The sequence below is a fragment of the Sebastes fasciatus genome, chromosome 12 (genome assembly GCF_043250625.1).
Source record: "Sebastes fasciatus isolate fSebFas1 chromosome 12, fSebFas1.pri, whole genome shotgun sequence".
Classification (NCBI taxonomy): Eukaryota; Metazoa; Chordata; class Actinopteri; order Perciformes; family Sebastidae; genus Sebastes; species Sebastes fasciatus.
Window position 1 is genome coordinate 15,748,118 of NC_133806.1, and position 15,117 is coordinate 15,763,234.

General features: G+C 44.8%; 1 protein-coding gene across 1 annotated transcript in view; it reads right to left on the minus strand.

Annotated features, from left to right (window-relative positions):
* Positions 1–282: 282 nt before the first annotated feature.
* LOC141778938 (uncharacterized) overlaps positions 283–15,117 on the minus strand; it is a 17,493-nt gene continuing 2,658 nt past the window's right edge. Inside the window, exons 2-9 of the mRNA XM_074653506.1 lie at positions 8,892–9,098; positions 7,825–8,038; positions 7,366–7,527; positions 6,173–6,391; positions 5,567–5,713; positions 5,224–5,464; positions 4,352–4,516; positions 283–4,080 (exon numbers count right to left, since the gene is read on the minus strand). Coding sequence (XP_074509607.1) covers positions 1,604–4,080; positions 4,352–4,516; positions 5,224–5,464; positions 5,567–5,713; positions 6,173–6,391; positions 7,366–7,527; positions 7,825–8,038; positions 8,892–9,098 — 3,832 coding nt within the window. The 3' untranslated portion in view covers positions 283–1,603. The remainder of the gene's footprint in view (positions 4,081–4,351; positions 4,517–5,223; positions 5,465–5,566; positions 5,714–6,172; positions 6,392–7,365; positions 7,528–7,824; positions 8,039–8,891; positions 9,099–15,117) is intronic.

The following is a 15,117-nucleotide window of genomic DNA, read 5'->3' on the forward strand; positions in this document are numbered from 1 at the left end:
TCTCTAAAATGTTAATGACACAATGAGGGCCTCTGAAATAAAACAGTTTCAAACTAAACCAAATATAAATAAAGAGTAAAGTCTGCTCTGCAAATGTCCAAAAGTTCCAAGTCATCAACATTCAAGTTTGAGTTGAATTAAGAATCAACATTGTCAGTACTTTCATACATCATGCCTGTGGTTAACAGCATTTTAAATATACATGTACACAGAAACACACATGCAAGCACACAAATGAGCTCATGCCTCAACACACTGAACAAGATGATATCTAAATCCGCTTTATTCTTACATCCAGATATACACCTTCATCATTACCATCATGGTTATCAAGAATACCATCACAATCGTAATCATCACCTTAAACACCACGCTCAAGATCATCATGACAGCATTATTAGCTATTTCTTTTTTCAGTTCAAAAGCTAAAGCTGTGATAAATAAAAAATAAAACATTTGGTCCTTTAATATATCGTCTAGGCAACATGGTATCGGGGTTAAGACAAAAATGTCTTGTTGCTACACCCACACAAAACATCAAACATCACTGGAAATGGCGCTGAAACAGTCTCGTAGAGACACAGAAGGAAGAGCCATTTGAACACGAGGCTGGCGGTCGCACAGAGCAAAGTGTCGGGCAAACCGAGAGAAAGGGAGTGAGTCTGTGGGCGCCAAAGAAGCAGTTAGCGGCCGACCGGGGCTGTGAAATCAGATGAAAGGCGGCGAGACAAGAGAAGAGATGAAAGACAGAGAGGCTGAGGAGTGAGGAAGCTTAACACAGACCCACAGAGAGGCACGTATTTACAGTTCAGGGAGGAACTAAATGGAGCGAGCCACGGTGCACAGCAGAGCAGTATTGTCTCTCACACACACAAAAAAAACACAATTTACAGAAGTGAACATGTAGGCTTAAAAGTTTTGTCTTGTTCAAAAACTAAACACCACACACCTGGGACAACAAAACTACCAGTGGACTGATCCTAATTATTCAAATTCATATGAGCATCGACTTTACAGTGACTTTTAAACTCTATATTATTATTATTATTATTATTCAGATGAGAAAATATTACACTTTGGTGCAGAATGGGAGGCAAGAGGGAGTTGGAGCTGGAAACCAGGAAGTTTCTGACATCACAAGAGACTTTCTTCCCAACAGCAGAAAGATCATTATTGTCAAGCTCATTTCCTGTCACATTACGAGTCTCAAATGTTTCACATGTATTGCTGTTTCCAAGAAAATGGAGATTGTTTTTCTCAGCTATTGCTTCCATTCCCTTTTACCGTGCATACTTGTTTCTACTTCAGCTCCCCCGCTTGCTCCAACAATCACTAACACAGATATGTATGTATACATTTGGATGGTTTTTCAGACTCTACCATTGCCTGCGCTCAACACACCCATAAAGTCTTTCTCCTTGATCGATGGCGTGGTTAAGAGTCACACGAACACCTGATGTTCTAAGACAATCACATCCTAGAGTGAATGCAAACAAGATGTATGTCCTCATCATTATCATCATCATCATCACTGGATGCCAATTCTGACACAACTCTGTATGTCCATGGCTCTGCTAATCGGCACACATCCTGGGAGAATTTCTTACATGTTGCCTTGCAGTTTGTGTCTTTGTTCCTCTGAGTCTTTTCTGGTGAGCTGAGGGTCTTTTTTCCCACCTTTAGGGGAGGTGGTGTTGGCAGTGGTGGCCGCGTGTGTTGTGGATGTGGTGGCAGATGCCTGAGAAGTCTGGCCAGGGGTAGGTGGTGTATTGAGTTTTGAGGACTGGGTTGGGGCAGCTGTGGTGGTTGGCATTTGTTTTGGGGGGTGAACAGAGGCAGATTGTGTACTAGAGGAGATGGAAGAGGTGGTGGAAAGAGAAGAGGGGTGGGGGCTCGATTTTGGGCATAAAGTTGTCGAGGATGTCGCTGGGGTTGGTTTGGTGGAATGACCTGAGCCTGAAGTGGGGCTTGGGGTAACAACAGGAGGGATTTGCTTTACAGGATGAACTGAGAAAGTTATTTTACGTGAAGAGCTAGTGCTAGCTGGTGTTGGGGAAGGAGATGCCGGGGTCTGTTTTGGGATCTGGCTCGAGGTGGGGCCTCTGGCTGAGCTGGAGACAGAAGGCTGGAGACACGGGGTTGGACTCTGGGATTTGCTTAGGGAGGGAACAGGTGTAACAGGGATCGGAGAACGTGTAGGGATAAGGGTCTGGGTAAGAGTAACCGGTGATTGGGCGGGGGTAGAAGTGCGGGTGCGGGTAGTCTGAGTGGGAGTCGGTGTCGGAGAAGGGATTGGGGTTTGAGCGGGACTGAGGCCAGACAACGGAGAGGCAGAAGGAGGTGTGTTGGATGCCTTGGCTCGGGGGCTCTGGGGACGTGGTGGGATAGAGGTGATCAAGGAGGAAGGCGGAGAAGAGGAGGTAAAAGATGACTTGTAAGGTTGAGGTATTGGAACAGGGGTAGAAACAGAAGGCGGAGGCGGTGTGGAGGAGGGAGAGGGAGAGGAAGAGCGGGGAGAGGAAGAGCGGGAAGAGGGTGGAGGGATTGGTTTGGGACGAGGAGTTGATGAGAGTGTTAGCGGCTTTGTTCTCGCTGAAGGAGGGGTGGAGCAGAAAGGAGGAGAGGAGGAGCGAGAGGCCGTCATTGAGATTGGTTTAGGGCGAGGTGTCTGGGGGAGTATAGGTGTAGGAGACGAGGGGGTGGGTGCAGGTGAAGGGGTGGCAGAGGAGAGCGGGGTCTGCTTCGGAGGGGAGGAAGATGGCAAAGAAGCTGCAGGAGGCATGTGTGCAGCTGTGGGAGTGGGTACAGTGTGAGCGGCAGATTGTGTGGGCAGATTGTGTGCTAACGCAGGCTGAATAGGAACTGCGACCTGTGCTTGTGTTTGTGCATTAAACGGTATATTTGTCACCAGCTGTACTGGAGCGTTAGAGGTCAGCATGCCCGCGCTGCATCCCCTGGCCAACTGCCCTGCCAGGAAAGGAGTCGCCAGCAAATTACCACCAGAGGCCTTCCTGTGGAGAGGCGGGTGAGGCTGCAATCCCGCCCAGGAGCGGTGAGGCAGAGTGGGCTGCGAGGCCGACAGCAGCCTGTTTTCCTGGGTGAGCCTGCCCAACGCTGGCAGACCCTGAGAGCTGTTTCCTCCGTGACGTAACAGAGCTTCTTTTGCTCCCTGCTGGCCTGTCAGAAAAGTGTTGCCATCGAACTGGGTGCCACAAGTAGCAGGGGGGTTGGTGGCAGGCACCTTGTGGAGGGGTGGAGTTTGTTGCCCTCTACCTGTCGGGGTTCCTAATGATCCAGCAATCATGGAGGGGTGATCAGCCTGGAGGCGGAGGCTGTAATGAAGAGCTCTTCCTTGTTGGACAGAAGTCGGGACAGAGGAGGCTGGTGTGGGTGGAGCAATAGGGGGCGATGTCAACCCACCAGGAGGGCCCATGGTCGAGGGAGAGGCAGGAAATCCTCTTGGGGACAAACCTCCCATGCCTCCCATCCCTCCCATCCCTCCCATTCCTCCCAATCCTCCCAATCCTCCCAATCCTCCCATCGTCGTCATCATCCCGATTAGAGAGCTCACAGAGGGGCGGAGGGGCTGTAACACGGGAGGACGAGGGGGAGACAGAGGGAAAGAGAGGGAGGGAGAGGGCGAGACAAGAGGGGAAGGCAAAAAGAAAGCCCCCCCAAGTGCATGCTGCTGCTGCAACTGCTGGAGCTGCTGCTGCTGCTGTTGCTGCTGCTGGTGCATGAGGGCGATGGCTACATTACTGGTGGCGGCGGCGGTCTGCAGCGGCGCGTGGACCAGCGGCGCCCAGATGACCGGGCGTGGCCGGGGAGACACAGCGCCACTTCCTCCTATGACTCCGCTTCTTCCTGCAGCAGCGGCCGCAATGGCGTCTTGCATGGCCGGCATGCTGTCGTGTTTGACAATCTGCTGCACCAGCATGCTGTCACAGGAGCCCAGACTGTCTGCTGCCAGACCTCCTCCGGCTCCTGGACCCCCTCCACCCCGGCTTCCACCACGACCCATACTCCCCCCCAGAGAACCTCCCTGGGATGACTTCCGCAGGAGCATGGAGTTCTTCCTGCCTGTAGATGAGAAAATTCATTATTAATTTTAACATCTGAGGTTTTAGTCTTGAGGTTTTTCTGTTCTTCACTGAGAACATTGCTCATCCTTTATTTTTTCAGTGAAGTGCTGAGGACAAGGCGCCTGAGAAATTTAGCAGAATTGGATGTATTATTGTAAATATTGGGCAAAGTCGTTGCAGAATTAAAGAGCTGAATGGAAAATAGCAAGTCCCTACATAGATAAAATGACGAGAGAAATGAATGAGCCAATCAGACATCCACACTTTACCTATACGGTCCAATCGGTCAACAGCGACAGTTTCGAAGGCACGCCGCATCATCGGATGTTCCTCCAGCACCTCGTTGAAGCTGTCCACACTCAGAGAGTACAGGCGACAATACGTATCAGCACGGACGCTGGCTGTCCTCCGTCCATGAGTCAACAAACAGATCTCTGAAAAGGGGAATAGGCAGTCAGAAAAGCTGTACAATAAATTAAGTAGGGCTGTCAAAGTTAACGTGACAATAACGCGTTAACGCAAATTCATTTTAACGCCACTAATTTCTTTAACGCATTAACACAATATATCTTTCAGAGACTGTTGCAGGTTTTCAGTTTTGAAGCTAGAATGAAGATGGCATCATATGAAACTAGAAAACCTAAGGATCCATTGGTACCAACCATGTCATACTAGCTTGTCGCGAAGGAGGTTAAATAACGCTCCAAACTTGCGCTAAATTTTGGCGATGAAAAACTGGCATGGCCATTTTCAAAGTGGTCCCTTGACCTCTGACCTCAAGATATGTGAATGAAAATGGGTTCTATGAGTACCCACGAGTCTCCCCTTTACAGACATGCCCACTTTATGACAATCACATACAGTTTGGGGCAAGTCATAGTCAAGTCAGCACACTGACACACTGACAGCTGTTATTGCCTGGTGGGCTGTTATGATTTGAGCATAAATATTATGCTAAATACATTTTGAACAGATAAAAAATGTGCGATTCATTTGCGATTAATCGTGATTAATCATTGACAATCCTGCGATTAATTGCGATTAAATATTTTCATCGATTGACAGCCCTAAAATTAAGCCTAAACAGTATATATCACCTTCATCTTCAAGCACCTTCTTACACAATGCTGCATGTAATCACCTCCAAAGTAAGAACCGTCGCTCAGCTTGGTTCCCATGTTGCCGCGAGTCAGCACACTGACTCGTCCATGCTGGATGAAGTACATCTTCCGTCCAACTGTGCCCTCGCGGATGATGAAGTCTGAAGGCTGAAACACTTCGAAGCGGAGCTTGGTCAGCACGGCGGTCACAAAGTTGGGATCAGCGTTGGCGAACAGTGGCATGTTAGCCACCAGGCTGCGGCAGTTGAAGCTGACTATCTCCTGGACAAAGAGGAAGAAGAGATGAAGAGAGAAGGGAAGGAGGAGATATTTGCCGGAGGACAGAGCATGGGTGGTCTGTACGTGTGGATGTTTGTGTTTTACCTCTTTAAGTGGCTCGCTGAGTTCTCCCAAGATGTTCTCCTCATCAAACATTTTCCCCTGGAAGCGGTGCTCGTAGTACTCGTGGATCTTCTGCCGTACGTCTGCAGGAAGCTTATGGAACGACATGTACTGCTCCACCTGCTTGTACTGCAATAACACGCAAACACAAACATGCACAGGTCAGGGATCTGCAAACAAACACATTCACTTTAAAAGAAAAGAGCAAGAGAACATTGGGCCTCATCTACCGACCGCTCTGAAGAATACATTTCTTCTTAAAACCCACTTAAGAAGTTTTCACAAACATTCTGACATTCACCAATGTTATATTATTTGGGATTTGTTCTTAGGCAAGAACATAATCTATGCACACTCCCTTGTTCACTCATTCACTACTCCACATACAGTATAATAGACACTGAATAATGAGCTGCAAATTAAGATTTTAGACACTTTTGTCACAACAACTTTAATTTTCAAGTCCATAAAATGGGATGCAATGCATTGTGGGTGGTGTGCATCGTAGACAGAAATTGATTGAATCAAGTTTAATGGCTAAACTATAAAAAGTATAGCAGCAACGGATGGATGAGCGTCATGTTTCACCTTCTCCTGGTACTGCCGTCGCGAGGAGTCCAGTGACTGGATGAGAGCGGTGGCATGGCCGATGAACATGGCGTAGCAGGTGGCACCTACGATCATACTGAGCATGGTGAGCCACACATCAGTCATCCCTTCTGGAGCCTGGGCGCCGTAGCCGATACACAACATGTGGCTCATGGCTTTGAATAGAGCATAGGAGTACTGTATGCCCCATGTGTCATTCTGTGAGTGGGAGGCAGACAGAGAGGGTGACAGGAGGAGTAAAATGAAGTGTTAATTACCAAGTTGCTGTAATATTGAACTGTTCTTATTTTAGTCATGCCACAGGAGCTTTTTTTTCCTCTCAGCCACACCACTTCAGAAAATACAGCTGAGATCATAACATGTAACAGCAGAGCAATTTAACTGTCAAAACCCACTTAGCTTCACAACAGAGCGGCTGCAGAACGTATAAAACCACGAAGACAATAAAAAGGCAGCCATCCTGCATTATTAAAAAATGCCTAAAGAGCAGAGACCAGCCTCTGTGTGTGTGTGTGTGTGTGTGTGTGTGTGTTCCCTTCTGTTTTAAGTTGAGTCCAATTATACTAAGATGTTAATGGTCTAACGGATGAGGGGACTTTCTCTGGGGAAAATCCCAGCATCAGCCTGCTTAGCAACAGTCACCCAGGCAACCGCTGAGACGTGAGTCAGCTATTCATACAGCTGTGTATCTGAGTGCATTCATGGGCGTCTACGTCTGCACGCCTGCATGCACGAGGATGAAATCCCCAGCAGGTCCCCCTGGGCCTTCGACTTGCGTGTGTTCACACCCTCATCTGATCTCTGCTGAGGATTTTAATTGGAAAATCTTTTTTTATTTTCGTGCTGATGATGATAGTCAATCTTATTCCAACTGGACATGTCGCTGCATGAGCCAATTAACAGAGATAAGGAGCAAACAATGTCAAATCTGATAAACACCCTCACTCTGCACACACACAGATAACCAGAAACCAAGCCTTTCTGAATCTGTGATTTGCATTCATCTGAAATAAATATTGTGCACACTGTTCAAACAAGCTGAGATAGCGCTTTGTATGTTTCATTCAAGCCAAACTGAATGTCATGTCCTTTTTTTGTTCTCTGCACAATAAGAATCACTGGTGCATAAAAAAAAATAAACGTCATTCACAGACGGCTGGTTAGAGACTCACCACCATCAGGTTCTTGGAAACCCAGCAGTCAGGAGGGAAGTCCTGCAGCATGGGGACCAGGAACTGGAGACAGCCGTCCCAGTGGCACAACAGCAGCATCATACCGATCAGGTTAACTATCCTCACCATGGCACTAGCAAGGTCATAGGTCATATGGAAGATCTGAGGAGGAGTAGAAGGAAAGAAGAGGAAGAAAATTAGGTAAATTAGAGGATGAAATGGGCAGGTGACGTTTACCTTATCACAAGGATGTTATTCCAAAATTGTTCAAAATGCATTTTAATGAGGCATTTCCTCCAGCTCATCGGCACAATATTAAAAAAATTGGTTTGATTCTACCCGTAAAAAATTATATTTCGTAAGTAAAGGGCTTGTGATGAGTCATACCTTACATATTAAATGTGTTTAATACAAATATCTCTTCGACTTTGCTCTCTGTTTCCAGCCTCGGTTTCTCACCTCCTCCCACTGGTGGATGTAGCGGATGAGTCTGGACAAGCGGAGCAGTCGAAGCAGGCTCAGGATTTTGGTGAAGCGGACGATGCGCAGCGCCCTGGCGGTCCTGTAGACCTCGGTGTCGAGGCTGTCCACCATCAGGAAGATGTAGTCCACCGGGATGGACGACACAAAGTCCACGAGGAACCAGTTTTTCAGGTAGTTTTGGCGGATCGCTCTGAGTTGGAGTAGGATGGAAGACCGGTGACATTTGTGATTTGGCAGTCAAGCTTTGTGGAAGTGATTCCAACATTTGGCTGGCATGAAGCGACTCTCATCAATATTCAACAGTAGCACAACTGGAACGTGAACAAAGCTCTGCCACCGGCTGCACGTCACCTTTTCACATTTCACACAGACCCAGCAGATGGCCAGAGGAGCAAATTTAAAGGGGACATATCATGCTCATTTTCAGGTTCATGCTTGTATTTTAGGGTTTCTACTAGTAAATGTTTACATGCTTTAATGTTAAAAAAAACCCATTATTTTTCTCATACTGTTTGTTTGAATAATAAAAATAGTTTATCATGATATGTCCCCTTTAAATTAATGGCGACAGAGCTGTTGTATTGATATTCCTCGACCACACACATAGAGAGGCGAAGTCCCTCCCCTTCCGGTGGACCTCAAGGGACCTAATTTTGGAAATAATATGAACGGTAGACAACGGCAAGTGACAAACATTATTTTATCTGTGTTTTATGCAGCGACTCCTGGTCTTTTTATCAGCCGGGAAGAGAAAGAACGATCAGACCCGTTGCTCATGCGAGTACATCCCAGTACAAAACACACAGGCATCGTAGCTTCAGCGAGACTGAGCGTCACTTACACGACTTTTGGGTATGTAGTCTTTCTAATTACGTAGTTTCACAGTCTTATACTTCGCACAATTCGAACAGGATCAAAAATATTATTATAGTCTCTTGCCATTGACTACCATTCATATTTTTTCTGAAATAAGGTCCCATGGTGGTCCACCGGAAGGGGAGGGACTTCGCCTCTCTTTACACATAATCAATGCTTCTGCTGACCTGGGGTCCAGCAGTATCTCAGTGTTGTCTTCCTTGATGATGCCGGTCCTGAAGTTGAGAACCAAGTCGACCATGAAGAGCGTGTCAGAGACCACGTTGAAGATGATCCACGAAGGCGTGTTCTCCTCTCTGAAGAAAGTGATGCCCACTGGCAGGATGATCAAATTCCCCATCATCAACATCAACATCAACAGGTCCCAGTAGAATCTAGACGGAGAAAGACAGATTTAGTCAACTCAACTGTTTATGTTTCTATGTCTATAAGGTAGCACTGGAAGTCTATGATATTTGTTTTCTTCTGGCTTTTTATTTTTATTTTGTTTCTTGTGTTCACACTGTAAAATTGACAAAATGACAAGTCTCCCACAATGCAATGCACAAAGGAAATGAAGAGGAAAATTGAAAGCTGTTCACTGCTGGAAAATGTTCAATAAATTGCGGGTGGTGGTGAAACAGCTCCGGAAAGATATTGGAAACCAAAAATGTATTAAATATATATAGAAAATATTGTATGTCTATTTGTGAAGTTCAATTGGCAATGACATTCAAAAATCCATTATCACACATACGAATGCTGGTGCAAAATGGTCTTGGCAATCTACATTATCCAACGTGATGGACCAGAGCCCCCAGAATCTAACTGCTGGTCATCTCTCAACAAAAACTGGCAATCGTTTCCAGTTTCTCAGTTGTGAGCATGAGAGAGGGCTACGTCATCCAGTAATACCCTCCAGCCTGAGATTGAGATAAATGAAGCCTCCCAAGGTTACTGATCATTGTCTCTCTTTGTTTCTCTCCGTCTGTCTCTCTGTAATAAGATAAATGATGTACTTTATTTTGGTAAAGCATTTGCAAAGGATGAAACTGTCCTGGGAGAAACATTCACATGTACCACTCCTGCAATGCAAAAAGTGCGAATGAGAACTCATCAGTGCTTGTATCCTGATTTATAAATCAAACAGCATTTAGTAATACATGATGGTATAGTGCAACTTAAAGTTTTCAACCACAACCGACCAACCAGCTCTCTAAGAAGATGAGGAACAACTTCCCATGATCCTCAGAACAACCTGGACGTGGGAAGAAACCTCATGGAAAGGTGGGCAAGTTCTGCATTTAATGGTTTTAGCTGGATTTGGTATGAAAAGCAACCATCAACAAGTCATTTTTAAACAAAAATGCTTTTCAAATATCACAATTTGCTACACTTCTTTGTTTCATATGAATTTATATGTCTATAAATTGAACATCTTTGAACAAGACAAAACAAGACATGAAGACATCTTCTTGGGCTTTGGGAATAATTTTTTTTAGCCATTTTCTTCTATTGTTTGAAAATGTAAACAATTGATATAGGTATAGTTCTCATTAACAGATTCTAATTAATACTATGCTCTTTTAACATTTTGAGATATCATTTCCTGTTGGTATAAAATAGTAAAGTATAGAGATCTTTTTGTATACTAACTGCTAAACACGACAGCATACAATTATTGGGACACTTGGCTACTTCCATCGTTAATGTTATTAGTAACACTTGTGCTACTTTTCTTTCCTACTGACCTGAAGTCCAAATGTGTGCTTTGAAAAAGGCCTGTTTTATTCAATATTAAGCTTTAGCAATAATGTAACCTGTACATTCATGCCAATAAAACATAGCTGATTGATTTTCAAACTGAAGACCATGCAGCTTACTCCCTTGTGATGAACATAAAGATTTAAAGGGGTACTCCTGTGATTCAGTATCATACTTAGATCAAGTTGAGAGAGACAGATCCGATAAAGAAAGGTCAAATTTGAAGCAGCAGAAGCCGAGATATCCTGACATTTAGAGTGTAGTATGGGTCAAGCTCCAAAGACTCTAAAAAAATCAAATCCTAAAATGCATCTGGATGGATAGCATCTTTCATTAGGCCCTGACTGCCCTCAACTTTCAAACTCCAGACATCCAGTTTGTACACAGACACAGCCGAGATAACCTTGACGGCATAATCAGTGTATTTTATAGGACTTTACAAAAGATTTCCGGAGCCACAGAGGACATTATACTTCTATTTTTAGTTTCCTAGTCAGGCTGGTCTCATAAACTGTTAAAGTTTTTTACGAAAAGTAAAGCACTGTAATTTGTGTATGTGTCACAAAATAAATTTGTGTGTAATTCACAGAATCGTGAACCAGGAAGTACAAAGAGCGACAAACGGCGCGTATAGGGAGAAGGTTGGGATGGATGGTTCACCCAAGATCGGGCGTTCATGTCCCAGTGTCACAGTGTTATATATAACAACTTGGGGATCATCCAGGACACTAAGAAGTGCAAATTCTTCCTCGTAGCTGTTTCCAAGTGCAAGACCGACTGATACATGTGAATGTTTCTCTTAAGACAATTTCATCCTTTGCAAATGCTTTGGCAACATAAAGCTCATCCTTTATCTCTCAGACCAATAGAGCAGAGCGGAGCTGGACTGACTGGAGATGGAGAGACAGACAGAGAGGGACAAAGAGAGGCAATGATCAGTAACCTTGGGAGGCTTCATCAATCTGTATTTCATGCTGGAGGGTATTACTGAATGACGTAGTAGTCCTCTCATGAAAACGCTGCAAGTGATTAAAGTATGACAGAAGAGGCGATCCAATCATCTGGAGATGATGCCTGTCATCTTTCTGTCTTTTTCCTCTGAATCCTTAACCCATATCAATGACTTGCTTTCCACACACTCGCTCTCCTTCTGTAAGAAAGTACACTCGAGCTCTGTGGTCGATTGCTATTGAGCTCTAATTTAGTAACACAACCTCATGTGGTGTGACGCCGCCGCCAGACTGATGAAGATTAAGTATGAGTCATCACTCTGCTGTACACACACACACTTCTCACTGACTTTTGTCATTTATACTGACAGACGTATCACTTCATAATCACTGGCAATAAATACAGGGATTATTTACAGCAACACAGACGCAGCACTTCTGTTTGACGGGGATGGAAATCTATTCTTCCTGACCTTGAGGATACGCTTTGTTAACTCTCATTATAGGGAATAACTCTATCAATCCTATAAAATTAAACTGGTTGTTTATGTCTGTCAGTGCTATTTATATACAGTATAAGACAGTACTTTACAGTGGTACTTGATGTTCTGATTGAGGACACGACCTGACAGAGCGTCTTGAGAGGCAAAATATTCTTTGAAATGATGCATGGAATTTGCTTTTACTATTTTATATTTTATTAAACAATTCTAATCTATGAAGCAATTAGTCTATCAACAGAAAATTCATTGATAACAATGTTCATAATCAAATCCGAATACCTTGTCCACTTGTACTTTGGACTTTTCAGATGAATGGTTAATGAAAGCAGTTGTTTGTGGAAGCTTAACTAAGTACATTTACTTGAGGTACTTGGGCAGTACTATTTGTATGTATGCTACTATAGTTCTGCTCCGCTACACTTCAGAAGAAATATTTTACTTTTTTACTCCACTACATTTATTTGACCGCTTACTTTGCATATTCAGATTAATAGAAAATAAAAAATAAATCAACTACTGCAGTTTTAGAGATTTTACACACAAAATCGTATAAAATACAAACTTATTGGCTTACATTGGTTTGGGCCCCTTGTTTTTAAACTTTAACTTAAAACTTAAACTATTACTTTAAACTACTACTACTTAAATACCTGTTTGAAACCCAAGGAGGTAATGTTATCCATTATTCCACAAAAAAGTATAGATGTATATGAAGCTATTTTACTTGTAATGGAATATCTTTACATTGTTTTCACTTGTACTTAAAGGTACTGTTTGTAACTTCTTACACGTATAAATCAATCCGGGTCAGTGTCCCATGCGTGCTCGCGTGTGGCTACGCTGTTTAGACTCAGACTCCAACACAAACTACATGAAAGCACCACAACCGCAAAGCTATATCTAGTGAAGCCCGTCTTGCAAAACAGTGTTGGCCGCGGTCGTAGTACGCGGGGGAGACCGTAGCTTTGGCCTCCAGGGCCGGAGTCTCTGCTGTGCTCTGCACTTCTGCCGGCTTGCCTTCATTCACACGCCGCGCTCGTTCTCGCTATTTCGCTCCGCTCTCACGTGCATGTGCGCACACTACACACGGCAGAAGAGTTAGTTTAGCTCTGAGAATATCTCGTGAATGTACAGTGGACGTTTGTGCAGAAATAAATGCTGCAGCTCCTCCAGACCAACAGAGGTTTCCCGCGTCTTGTGAAGTGACGGGGCTCCGCAACGAGTTACGTTATCGTCTCCGACCGGTTGCCGGTGTCTCCACTGTTCCCTCCGACCGCGGTCGGGAGGCTGAAGCAGGAAAAGCCAACACTAGGATCATCAGTGATTCATGGAGAGACCTTCGTCTGGTCAGCTAACATTACTGCCAAGCAGGTGAAATATAGAGTGATATTGTGGTTTTAGCTGACGTGTGTCGCCTCACTGTTTAGACGGATGCTTGCTCACATTCACGTAGCGCGTGCACACGGGCGAGCGCGAGCAACAGGACACTGACTTTCGTTGACGGCCACAGCTGTCGTTGTTACAACCAATTTCTCACAAACAGTCCCTTTAAAGGTGCAGTTTGTAGGATCTGGCGACATCTAGCGTCGAGGTTGCAGGTTACAACCAACTGAAACTTCTCCCGTGGGCCGGGCGTGTAGGAGAACTACGGTGGCTGACGTGAAAACGCAAATGGCCCTCTCTAGAGCCAGTGTTTGGTTTGTCTGTTCTGCGCTACTGTAGTAATAGGGCGACTGGCTCCGTGAAGAGGACTCTATGCTGGTCTAACCTGAATGACATGCAGCAATAATGTTTTAGTTTGCTGAGTAACGTAATAGATGACATTGTACACGTCACTGCACATTAATCAGCCTCTGTGTGTGTAGATGTTACTGTTGTCACTGAGATGTGAGACCAAACAAATGAGAGCAACCAGACAGACATAAAGAAGACGTCAGATGTCAAAGACGTCAAAACTAACAATCGATGTGAAGGTTTGTCATGTTGGCTAAATACCTGACGAGGCGACGGTCTGATGCAACACTGGCTCATGTATCATGTGTGAGGAACTGTATGCACGCACACACGCACACACAGTCTCTCTCATGCACACAGATAGGAATTGCAAATGCAATCAGAGCCCTTCTCCATGGCCTCATCAGTATTCCATCTTGAACATGAACAGGTGCTGGAGGAGACCTGACCTGCATCTACCTGCTCAGCTGTTGTCAAACCAAACACTAATTCTACTGTAATTGAGGCCAAGTGTCTCCTGAGCGGCATCTGATTGGCTCCCCGCTCGCGGTTGGCCAGATGTCAGTTCTGAGCAGGTTTCCACCCATCATCCTGCCAGACGTACAGACAAAACAAGCACATAACAGCAACCGGCTATTACGCAATAAATCCCTTTTACTATGTGTGTAATGCCACCAAACCTGTCTCAACACGACTCATCGGTGGCGACAGACAAACCGTCTGTCTTTCTGTTTTCACCTCTCGCATCGCTTTCCACGCTCTCGAGTCTCTAGTCCTCTCCTGCCTCTTGTTATGCATTCTTATAGGTGCAGCAGCACATCTTTTCTTAATGAGGTGAAGGGCGTGAGAGCTTATCAGCACACTCAATAATGACAGACCATACTCACACAAGCATACATATTACTGCACACACACACACACACACACACACACACACACACACACACACACACACACACACACATACACACACATACACACACAGGCTCTTGTGCTCAAGGTCACAAAACCGGGACAAAAACACAATAAAGGGGCTTTAGAGGTAATCTTTCCTTCCTCCTCGCTCGCGCCAGCCTCACAAAGTTCCTCTTCAGACGTCGCTCCCGACTACAGGTACTTAGCTGAAAAGTTAGATGACTGAATTATGTATAATGCATACTCAACTTGCATAATTTAGGAAGTCATAAATAATGGATCGGAATTCAATTGTGATTCTCCGACGTGTTAATTAGGACTATTAACATCTTTTAGATATCTGCATGAATATAAATAAGTGCAGGAGGGGCATTCATCCATCCATCCACACCCCTTCATCTATCCATCCTTCCCTCCGTTCCTCATTGACCTCATTTACCGTATCTCCCGTGAACAGACTCATAAGCAGCACTTGTGAGTGATCATCAAATTGACAGACAATAAAAAATTACTCTGGCTGTGTGTGTGTGGCTGATGAGACAAAAGTG